General features: G+C 39.7%; 2 protein-coding genes across 2 annotated transcripts in view; one reads left to right on the forward strand and one right to left on the reverse strand.

Annotated features, from left to right (window-relative positions):
* The window catches only part of LOC113802029 (extracellular serine/threonine protein CG31145), a 188,504-nt gene that overhangs the window by 143,884 nt on the left and 32,120 nt on the right, over positions 1-12,500 (reverse strand). The window contains exon 2 of the mRNA XM_070130652.1: positions 184-879. Coding sequence (XP_069986753.1) covers positions 184-608 — 425 coding nt within the window. The 5' untranslated portion in view covers positions 609-879. The remainder of the gene's footprint in view (positions 1-183; positions 880-12,500) is intronic.
* Positions 6,057-7,520, forward strand: LOC138864162 (coagulation factor V-like). Its single transcript, XM_070130219.1, has one exon. The coding sequence runs from the start codon at positions 6,057-6,059 to the stop codon at positions 7,518-7,520; it is 1,464 nt and encodes a 487-aa protein (XP_069986320.1).

The following is a 12,500-nucleotide window of genomic DNA, read 5'->3' on the forward strand; positions in this document are numbered from 1 at the left end:
GAGCAGAAACTACATCCATCATGTTTGGAAAGCCAACCCGTCACTCCGTTTTCTGTGATTCCTTCCCGTTTTCTGCCACATCCCGAGCCCCATCCAACGTGACTGACGCTAATGCCTCGGCGCTTAGGGTATCTCAGCATCGAAATCGACATCCCAACAGCCTGGGACAACAGCGGTCCTTACCTGAGGTCGACGCTGAGGAGTTCCTTCAGGGTCGGGTTCCAGTGTTTGCGCGATTTCCGGCTCGCCTTGCTGACGTTGTGGAGCTTGAGCACCGCCTCCATCAGGTCGTCGTAGCGGTCGGAGGGCGCCGCCGACGTCACGTTGCCCTCCCGCCGCCCCTTGCTCCCGACGGCCACCAGGTTGTCCGGCCCGTCGACGGCGGCGTTCAGCTGGGCGGAGGCCACGGCGGCCAGCGAGGCCTCGCGGGACCCGTTGTTGGTCTTCTGCAGGTGCCGTTGTCGGAACGAGTACTGGACGCGGGCGTGGCTGGGCGTTTGCGGGCGTCCTCCCATGGTGATGCCCGTCTCCACGTCGAGCACCAGCACCACCGTCATCACCACCAGCCCCGCCATCACCCCGATCACCAGCCGTTCCTTGAGCTTCATCCTGGCGCGGTGACCGTTGGCCGACGACCGTTAAGGACCCGAGTTTACCCGAACGAGCGAGAGAGGTCGTTCCGCGTCGTCCTTCCCTGCGGTCGTCTCTCTCCTCCTGTTTACCTCTCCTCTCTGCCTTTGCTCACACGCCCGATATCAGGGCACGCCGCCTCCCCTGCAGAGGGTGATCCGCGGCTCCTGCAGAAGGCGGGGCGGGAGGGAGGGATCCAAGGAACACATGTGCGGGGCCCCTGTGGATCCTTCGCCGGGCGTCCTCCTCCTGAAACACGCAGAAGAAGAAAAAATCAACAACAGAATTCATTGTATTTATAAAAGGAATTAACAGAATCCAGTGTATTTAAAAAAAAAAAAGAATTAAAAGAATCCAGTGTATTTATAAAATAAATTAACAAGAGATTTCAGTGTATTTGAAAAATGAATTAACAACAGAATCCAATGCATTTATAAAAGGAATCAACAACAGAATCCAATGCATTTATAAAAGGAATCAACAACAGAATCCAATGCATTTATAAAAGGAATCAACAACAGAATCCAATGCATTTATAAAAGGAATCAACAACAGAATCCAATGCATTTATAAAAGGAATCAACAACAGAATCCAATGCATTTATAAAAGGAATCAACAACAGAATCCAATGCATTTATAAAAGGAATCAACAACAGAATCCAATGCATTTATAAAAGGAATCAACAACAGAATCCAATGCATTTATAAAAGGAATCAACAACAGAATCCAATGCATTTATAAAAGGAATCAACAACAGAATCCAATGCATTTATAAAAGGAATCAACAACAGAATCCAATGCATTTATAAAAGGAATCAACAACAGAATCCAATGCATTTATAAAAGGAATCAACAACAGAATCCAATGCATTTATAAAAGGAATCAACAACAGAATCCAATGCATTTATAAAAGGAATCAACAACAGAATCCAATGCATTTATAAAAGGAATCAACAACAGAATCCAATGCATTTATAAAAGGAATCAACAACAGAATCCAATGCATTTATAAAAGGAATCAACAACAGAATCCAATGCATTTATAAAAGGAATTAACAACAGAATCCAATGCATTTCTAAGAGGAATTAACAGATTCCAGTGTATCTATAACAGGAATTAACAACAGAATCTAATGTATTCATAAAAGGAATTAACCACAGACTCCAGTGTATTTCTAAAAGGAATAAACAACAGAATTCAATGCATTTCTAAGAGGAATTAACAGATTCCAGTGTATCTATAAGTCTAGTGGACGGATTAGTATGCATATGTTGATCACTTTTAATAATATTAGAATCAGAAATTCTTTTAAAACCCTAAAAAAAAATATGGAGATGATTTACGCAGCGCAATGGTGTTTCAATTCCATGTGAGCCTAATTGCTCTTGTGAAAATATAAGAATTCATCTGATATTATATTATTCATACAGCGATATTCCAGTCTGAATTAAGTTTGCGTATGTAAATGTCTGTAGATGGACAGACAGATAGATGAATAGATAGACAGGTATGTGTGTGTGAATGTATATAAATACACACACACACATACACATACACACACACACACACACACACACACACACACACACACACACACACACACACACACACACACATATATATATATATATATATATATATATATATATATATAGAGAGAGAGAGAGAGAGAGAGAGAGAGAGAGAGAGAGAGAGAGAGAGAGAGAGAGAGAGAGAGACGGAGGGAGAAAAAAGATAAAAAGAGAGAAAAAAAGAAAGAGAGGGAGGGAGGAAGAAAGAGGAGACAGACACAGACGTAAAATTCATACAAACCATATCAACGTTCAGGCAAATACATCACCCCCCTCCCCCACCCCCCCCACCCCCACCCCCAGGCATCACACGGGTAGAGCGACTGGCATGTAAATTTTCCATTCATAATGATGGCGCTTCCAGGACGTGTTGCATTAGCATCGCGTCTCACTGAGAAGGAAACCTAATTTCTCTCCGAATCAGGCTAATGCACCTTGTTATGACGAATGCTTAGATATAGCGATGTATCTTTTCTCTGGGATTTGTTGAGTTGGGTTAATGTTCATCTATTTTTCGTTTTGGAATAATGATAGGAGGAATAGAATAGATTAACTAGGTTACTGTATTATTTGAGGGAAAAACAATTCACATGTTTAACATTCTCTCTATCATTGTCGTTACTTAAAAGATCGTAAGTTATATCGCAATTTCATCACTCGCAATAAATTCATCACAGTCACTTCATTTCTCTTGTTATTGCCTCATATCATCACCTGAACAACATCTAAAAATCAAGAGAATTAACGATATTGCAGTTTTAAACCTAAACCCAAAACAATAGAAATAGCTTTCGAAAAAAAATCTTTACTTCTGACTTTATGTTATTGCAATACCAATAACACAATATCAGTACTCATAAAATACACATTGATTTCCTATTATCAATACTGGCATCATTTCAACGCACACTCACATACCTGCAGCTAATGACAAAACTACCAGTGAAGCCAAACAATAACAAGGCAATTCATCAAGTCAATCTGAAGCCATCAGCTGAGGAAAACCACGCAAAAAAAAAAGAAAAAAAAAAGAAAAAAAAAAAAAAAAAACAAGAGGGTGAATCGATCAAAGTCGCCTCATTAAATGCAACACAAACACTTGATAAAGGCATCGATTTGATAAGGAAAAATACGAAGTTTATAGGCAGCGAGGAAGACGAGAAGAACCAGCCAAAAAACCGGGATTGACAGAGGAAGAAGTTGTGAGAAGAAAATGTTCCTCTTCTTCACAGGAAAAAAAAAAACATTCTTTGATGTCTAAATAAGGATCCTTTTGGTGAGTTCGTTGTTTCCGTTTTCTTCTTATCTTTCGCTTCCTCTTTTCTGTCCTTTATTTCCCTTCATCTTTTCTTTTTTTTTCCTCTATGTTCTCTTTCTCACTCTTTTCTCCATCCACCTCTTCCTCTCTCTTTCTCTTCTTCTATTTCTCCTTTTCTATCTCGAATCTACCTCTTTTTGCCTCCATCCCCTCTATTTCTCTTCCCCTTTCACTTCCATTTTCCTATTTCCCCTACCTCGCACTCCCTTTCCTTCTCCTTTCTTCTGCTCCCTTCCCTCCCTCTCTTTCCCCTTTCTCTTCCCCAAATTTCCCTCTCTCCACAATCAATTCTATCTCATATTTCCCCTTTTCTCTCTCCCTTTCCCTTCTTCCTCCCTTCCTCCCCTCTGTATCCTCTCACTCCCCCGATCTCCCTCTCTTTACCTCTATTCCTCCTCTCTTCCTCCTTCCTTTTGTCTTATCACCTTCCCTACAATCTCTTTAACTGTTTCCTAAAGCCTTTTCTTTTCCCCCTACCCTGTTTCCCACTTCCTTTCTTCCTCGTTTCTTCTCCCTTTCTCCTTCCCCAACTCTGTCACTGCTCTCCCTTCATCCGAGAAAGCGATAGAAATAGAAATATATATAGAGAGAAGGAGAGAGAAAGAGAGAGAGAGAGAGAGAGAGAGAGAGAAAGAATGAAAGACACAGAGAGAGAGAGAGACTAACAGTAAAAGAGAAAGAAAGAATAAAACACAGAGACTGCGACAGAGAGAAAGAGAGAGAGACTAACAGAAAAAGAGAAAGAAAGAATAAAACAGAGAGAGAGAGAGAGAGACTAACAGAAAAAAGAGAAAGAAAGACTAAAACAGAGAGAGAGAGAGAGAGAAGGAGAGAGATGAACCCGAAGTCCCAATGCCCCGTGTCGTATTTCAGCTTGGAGAGCGAGCAAAATTGCCTTCGCCTGTGGCACTGAAGTGAAAGGAAAATTAACAACCTTCGTGAATAAGGTCCCAAAAAAAAAAAAAAAAAATACATATATAATATTCCTCCGCTATTTAAATTCCCCATAATTCATGTCTGTTTTCCTACTTTCTCTCCTTATTTGGTATTTATTATGATCCTTCCACACACACGAAAAAAAATGTGATCAACAGAGCCAATATCAATGGAATCGGTGAGGCAGCTGCTTCGTAGTCGTGTGCGCTTGATTTTATGGTTTTGGCGAATCCGGCGATCGGGGCGGGAAGGTTCATGCAATACTTTTGGGTGGTTGTGCATGGTGGGGTAATACCGCTGGTCTGCCACGCACACTTTCGCCCGGAAATCTATATCTACGGCAGTTCCTTTTCCTCTCCTCTCGTGGTTTTCGTGATGCTGGAGGTGTTTCCTGTGTGAATATTCGTTTGCTTAGCAATGTTTTTTTTTTTTTTTTTTCGTTCTTTCTTTTTTTGGTCTGTTTTTTTTTTTTTTTGTCTTTTTTTTTATTTTTTTTTTTTTTTTTTTTTTTAAGATATAATGCATTGAATGGATCGATGTTTGATTTTTTTTTTTTTTTAGGATGTATAGATCTATTTGTGCGTTCTTAGATCCTATCTTAAAATCCTTCTGCAGAAACTTAAAAGCATATAACATCTCCCTAAAAAATATTATACATTTCCCTAAAACCCTTAAGCATTTCCTTAGAACAGTTATAGATTTTTCTAAAATAGTTTTACAATCTTTTACACTATTACACATTTTCCTAAAAGTTATACATTTACTTAAAACCGTTATGCGTTTCTCTAAAGCCTTTATACATTTCTTTAACGCGTTTATACATTTCCCTAGAACCCATATCCATTTCCCTAAAACCGTTATACTTTCCCTAAAACCATTATACATTTCCCTAAGACCTTTATACTTTCCCTAAAACCGTTAAACATTTCCCTTAGACCTTTATACATTTCCCTAAAACCGTTAAACATTTCCCTGAAACCGTTATACATTTCCCTAAATTCGTTAAACATTTCCCTAAAACCGTTAAACATTTCCCTAAAACCGTTAAACATTTCCCTAAAACCGTTATACATTTCCCTAAAACCGTTAAACATTTCCCTAAAACCGTTAAACATTTCCCTAAAACCGTTATACATTTCCCTAAAACCGTTAAACATTCCCCTAAAACCGTTATACATTTCCCTAAAACCGTTATACATTTCCCTAAAACCGTTACACATTTCCCTAAAACCGTTAAACATTTCCCTAAAACCGTTATACATTTCCCTAAAACCGTTATACATTTCCCTAAGAGTGTTATGCATTTTCCTAAACAGATATCATTACCGTGAATCATTATTAATGATAACAAACTACCCTGAAGTACTTATGAAATATCCCAAACCCTTAAAGTGTAAAGTATCATCCTCTACATCATTTATGAAGGACCTTTTAATGTTAAGTGAATCTGAAGTGGTCTTGAATTTTAAAATATCGATACTGTAGTTCGTTTTTTATGAGGGCGGAAGCGCATTATAATCTATCTAAAATATGTTACGGAGGTACATTATAATCTATCTAAAATATGTCAAAGTTAGTGATGAATGATACAATTAGGATGAATACCTATGACTTCGGCCTTTATTCTACAAATACCCTTCTATCCTACAATCCTACAAATACCCTTATATCCTACAATCCTACAAATACCCTTATATCCTACAATCCTACAAATACCCTTATATCCTACAATCCTACAAATACCCTTATATCCTACAATCCTACAAATACCCTTATATCCTACAATCCTACAAATACCCTTATATCCTACAATCCTACAAATACCCTTATATCCTACAATCCTACAAATACCCTTATATCCTACAATCCTACAAATACCCTTATTTCCTACAATCCTACAAATACCCTTATATCCTACAATCCTACAAATACCCTTATTTCCTACAATCCTACAAATACCCTTATATCCTACAATCCTACAAATACCCTTATATCCTACAATCCTACAAATACCCTTATATCCTACAATCCTACAAATACCCTTATATCCTACAATCCTACAAATACCCTTATATCCTACAATCCTACAAATACCCTTATATCCTACAATCCTACAAATACCCTTATATCCTACAATCCTACAAATACCCTTATATCCTACAATCCTACAAATACCCTTATATCCTACAATCCTACAAATACCCTTATATCCTACAATCCTACAAATACCCTTATATCCTACAATCCTACAAATACCCTTATATCCTACAATCCTACAAATACCCTTATATCCTACAATCCTACAAATACCCTTATATCCTACAATCCTACAAATACCCTTATATCCTACAATCCTACAAATACCCTTATATCCTACAATCCTACAAATACCCTTATATCCTACAATCCTACAAATACCCTTATATCCTACAATCCTACAAATACCCTTATATCCTACAATCCTACAAATACCCTTATATCCTACAATCCTACAAATACCCTTATATCCTACAATCCTACAAATACCCTTATATCCTACAATCCTACAAATACCCTTATATCCTACAATCCTACAAATACCCTTATATCCTACAATCCTACAAATACCCTTATATCCTACAATCCTACAAATACCCTTATATCCTACAATCCTACAAATACCCTTATATCCTACAATCCTACAAATACCCTTATATCCTACAATCCTACAAATACCCTTATATCCTACAATCCTACAAATACCCTTATATCCTACAATCCTACAAATACCCTTATATCCTACAATCCTACAAATACCCTTATATCATACAATCCTACAAATACCCTTATATCCTACAATCCTACAAATACCCTTATATCATACCCTTATACCCAATGCCCTCATACTTTACCATTATCAGGAAGAAATTTCCCCGTATTGAAACTGGTTAGCGAATGGACTAAGTATTTAACCAATACTTTCAACGTGAAATTCGTGTTATGCTTTTTAGAGGTTGGTGATATCATGAACTTGTTTGTAAATCCAGATACTTTATCCGGGAATTTCTTAGTGAAAGTCTGACTTGAGGAAAAGTTTTGAAATATATAAGTGGTCATTTATTATAAGGTCAACTGCTTCTGCTTTTGTTTCTGCTTTTGTTGTTCTTGTTTTTCTACTTTTTTTCATATTTATTTATTTTTGTATGGCTTCTTTGTGTAATTTTATTGTCTGGTTAGAGTGAATAACAATTTCATTTTTTTTTCTCTTTCTCTCCCTAGCTTTTTCTTCTATTTCCTTCTTATCTTCCTTATCCACTTGATTACTCTTTTTTTTGGCGTTTTTTCTTCATTCTTTTTCTTATTTTGTATGTGTGTGTGTGTGCTATGAGTTTGAGTGTCTTGTATGTGAGTGTGTGTATCCGCGTGTATGTGTGTGTGTGAGCCTGTGTGTCCTTGTGTGTATGAGTGAGTGTGAATGTGCGCGTATGACTGCATCCAAGTATCTGTGTGCGTGTGCTTGTACGTACATGGGCTTCCTTGCCGAGATGAAACGAAACCGTTCAAACGCACATAACCGGTCACCTCCACATTTTCTCTCTCTTCGCTCGAGCGCCCACCAAGCCGAGATGGGGGCGTCTGTCTTTATTTCTATTTCTCTGTCTGTCTCTTTCTTTGTCCGTCTGTCTGTTTCTCTCTGCCTATCTCTGTTGTTGTGACTCTTTATCTATCTATTTATTTATCTATTTATCTGTTGCTCTGACTCTCTCTCTCTTTCTCTCTGTTGCTCTAGTTTCTCTCTCTCTCTTTCTCTCTTTCTGTTGCTCTAACCGTCTCTCTTTCTCACTCCCTCTCTCTCTCCTTTTTGTTATAATTCTTCATTTATTCCTCTTTCTCTCTCCCCTCCCTCCTTCTCTATCTCTTTTCTCCCTCCTTCCCTCTCCCTGTCTCTCCCAATTCCCCGATTATGAATCCAGTGTTCCGACTGATAAAACGACAAAAGGTCTACTTTCTTTATTTCTTCCCTCCACTGGGTTCGTAAGACTCCTTTCTCTCTGCCTTCTGCTCCTCATTCTGCTTTCTCCCTGCGTCTCTCTCTCTCTCTCTCTCTGCTTTCTTCCACCTCCTCTCTCTCTCTTTCTGCTTTCTTCCACCTCCTCTCTCTCTCTCAATTTCTGCTTACTTCCACCTCCTCTCACTCACTCACTCACTCACTCACTCACTCACTCACTCTCTCTCTCTCTCTCTCTCTCTCTCTCTCTCTCTCTCTCTCTCTCTCTCTCTCTCTCTGCCCCCTCCATCCTTTATGTCGTTCTCCTACCTCTCTCTGCTACCCTCCACCTCTTCCGTCTCTTTTTCTTCTCGCCCTCTGTCTGTTTCCTTCCACTTTTTATCTCTTTTTCCTTCCTCTCTCTGCTTCCCTCTTTCTTCTATGTCTCTTTTCATTCCTCCCTCTCTTCTCCCCACCATTTTCTCGGTCTCTCTCAACCCCTATATATTCCTCAACATAGCCACCCTGCCTATCTCTTTCTTCTATTTCTTTTTAGCCTACCCTATCCCGCCCTTATTCTCTCCTTTCCTCCCTATCTCTCTTCTCTCTCTTCTTCCCCTTCTTTTCCCTCCACCTCCTCCTCAGTTTCTTTCTCCTCTCTTTTTCCCTCACTTTCTCCACCCCTCCCTGTTCACCTATCCCCTCCCCCTCTTTATCTTTCTTGATCCATCCTCCCTATCTCCCTCTCCCTATCTTCCTCCTCTCCTATCTCTCACTCTTTCTTGATCGCCCGAGCGAGAGTGAATCTAGACGAGCGCGAAGAAAGAGTATAGCTTTATAGATTCTTCTCCCAGCGTCTGATACGTACTATGAAAGGAGAGCGTCAGTCTCCTCTTTTTATAATCCGTTACTGATGACTTTGATGAGCGGCGATTTTTAAAGCTTTTTTTAAAATTGTGTCTATTGTGTTTTATGGGTTTTGTTTTGTTTTGCATTTTTTCCGCCTTGTTCTCTTTCTTGTTTTTTTAGGGGGGAGAGCTGTTCTTCTCTTTTGTTCTTTTTTTGGGAGGCTCCTAGGTCTTCTGTTTTCATTATCGATTTTTTATTCTTGTAGTTCCTGTTGGTGTTACTTTTGTTCTTGATATTGTTATTATAAATTTAATCATTTTTCCTTATCCTCTCCATTTCCACTCCTATTCCAATTCTTTAATCCCTCTCTTTAATCAGCATCCTAATTTCCACTAACGTTATCACTTTTTATCTCTCTCTCTCTTCATCACCACAGACTTGCTCCTTCTGACACCTCTAAGATATCCTAATGTCACAACTTTTTCTTCCTGCTTTCCCTTACATTACGCCATTTTATGACCGTCTTTGCGGAATTCCCTTGTGTAAATACATATAACAGCACATGATTTCAATAAAATGAACAAAAGACATTATATCAATTATCATTTTCAGATAATTGTTCCAACGAATCCCATTTAGAAGAAGATGGGAAGACAATGGTAATTACGAGGGACTAATAAATTAAATGAAAGGAAATGGGACGCCATGGGGAAATTATAATAGGAAAATATTTAGTGTACATTTTCCTAGTGCACGTGACCCGTGGTGAATGTACTTAAGGAAAACAGGTGCTTATGAAAAATAGGAAAAAATATAAACCATATGACATTAAGACCAGTCAGCAATATATCAACGTAAAACATACATATGTAAGAACAGATATATGCAAACGCGCGCGCACACACACACACACACACACACACACACACACACACACACACACACACACACACACACACACACACACACACACACACATACACACACACACACACACACACACACACACACGCACACACACACACAAGGAAACAAACAGAGAACTATTTACTACATTGAAAACTCCTTTCTTATCTATAAAGCAAAAAAGAATCTTGTTTTGATAGGTTTGAACACAATCGCCGAAGACTTTTAAACTTTAACGACAATGTAAACTCCAAATGCACACAAAAAAGTTTTGGAATTTTCCCAGAAAAATATCCACATTTTCGTTTTCTTTCTTAAGCATTCTTCTCTAAGGAATTCTGGAAAACGTATCCTAGAGTGTGTGTGAGAGTGAACAAATAATTGATAGATAAATGACATGATAATGATGAAAATGGATATATGATGATGAGGAGGATGATAATGACGAAGATGATGATGGTGGTGGTGATGGTGATGATGATGAAGAGAATGATAATAGAGAAGATGGTGATGGTGGCGATGATAATGATGATAGTGACGGTGATGATGGTGGTGGTAATGATAATAATGATGGTTATGGTGATAGTGATGAGGAGCAGAATGATAATGGCGAAGATGATAATAGTGATAACAATAACAATGATGTTGAAAACGACATGACATGACAATGCTTATGATGATGACGACCATGTCAACAATGATAATGATAAAATTAAACATAACGATAATTAAGATAACGATAATGACGATAATGAAACACCCCAACAACCTCACTATTTCACCGAGAACCCTAAAGACTCGAAAACAGGTCCCCTCGCTCAACATACCTCGAAGGCGAACGTGTACAAGCAATAAAACGATGATGGCGGGTGGAAAGAGAGAGAGATAGAGAAGGAAAAAAGGGGAGGTAAAAGAAATAGAAAGAAAGGAGAAAAAAAGGAAAGTAAATACAGAAGAAAAGAGTGGTAGGTAAAATAGGAAGGCGAGCAAGAAAGGAGAGAAAAATGGGAAAGCATGAATAAAAAGAGGGAAAAAGCGAAGATAATAGAGACAGAATAAAAAATAAAATGAGAAAAAAAGGAAAAAAAGGTTCAAGGAAAAAGGCTCTTAAAAACTTTCACGTTGAGGTTGTAAATGAGGGAATTCTAAGCCTTTCCAGTAGCCAGTCAGCAGAAACTTCGATATAGGCCTACCTAGATTAAATGACCAAGCCACGTGGAAGGAAAGGATGGTGGAGAGGGAAAAGGGAGGGAGGGAGGGGGGGGGGGTTGGGGGTAGTGAGGAGTGGGGGGTAGGGAGGGAGGGAGGGGTGACGGGTTGGGGGTAGTGAGGAGTGAGGGAGAGGGAGGGAGGGGTGAGGGGTTGGGGGTAGTGAGGAGTGAGGGAGAGGGAGGGAGGGGTGAGGGGTTGGGGGTAGTGAGGAGTGAGGGAGAGGGAGGGAGGGGTGAGGGGTTGGGGGTAGTGAGGAGTGAGGGAGAGGGAGGGAGGGGTGAGGGGTTGGGGGTAGTGAGGGAGAGGGAGGGAGGGGTGAGGGGTAAGAGGGAGTGAGAGAGAGAGTAGGGGATGCCGCTCTCAACAGAGAATCATGAGCCTCTTTCTCTCTCTCTCTCCTTTTTTTTTCTCTTTTCCTGAGCTGTTAATTTTTTCCTTCTGCCTATGTTCTGTCCACTTGTCTTTTTATCTTGTCTTCTTATGTTTCATACTAGTTATAAAGCTTTTTATCCAAGAGGAAAATTAAATCAAATCAAACCTAACGACATTTTCAAATCGACTACAAAGCAGAAAAAATCAACATCGAAAAAAAATCGAAGACAAAAGAAAAACTCACGACGATAAAAACAAAATTAACGATCGACAACACACAAAAAAAGAGAGACAAAGACTTAAAAAAAAAAGTAAATGATGCAATTTAGAGCGAAAGAAGAGTGAAAAAAAAGAAAATAGCAGATGCCCTCTCGCGGGTCTAGCCAGCACTAATAGCCTTCCATGCCGAGTGAAAGAGGAAAGAGCAAAGAGCGATTATCCACGAGACCGTACGAGAGGAGAGAGAGACCGGCAGGACATCAAAAGAGGGTGAAGGATAGGTTTCATCAAGCGATCTCTTGGATAAGGGCTCGAAGCATGCCCACGGTACAGTACTCTGCCGCTGGTTCATGCCTGGGTGGGGGAAAGACGGTTCATCTGTATTGGGGAAGTTAGTGGGTGTTTGTTTTAAGGGAGAGGGCGGAAGGAGAGAAGGAGGGAGAGGGAGAGAGAGTGGGGGAGGGGGAGGGATGGAGGGAGAGAAAGAGACAGAGAGTGGGGGGGGAGGGAAAGAGA

This window comes from Penaeus vannamei, chromosome 15 (assembly GCF_042767895.1).
Source record: "Penaeus vannamei isolate JL-2024 chromosome 15, ASM4276789v1, whole genome shotgun sequence".
NCBI classification, from domain to species: Eukaryota; Metazoa; Arthropoda; class Malacostraca; order Decapoda; family Penaeidae; genus Penaeus; species Penaeus vannamei.

What these genes read in the sequence shown, in the direction of transcription:
- LOC138864162 (XM_070130219.1), top strand. Translation starts at nt 6,057, where the DNA reads ATGAATACCTATGACTTCGGCCTTTATTCTACAAATACCCTTCTATCC.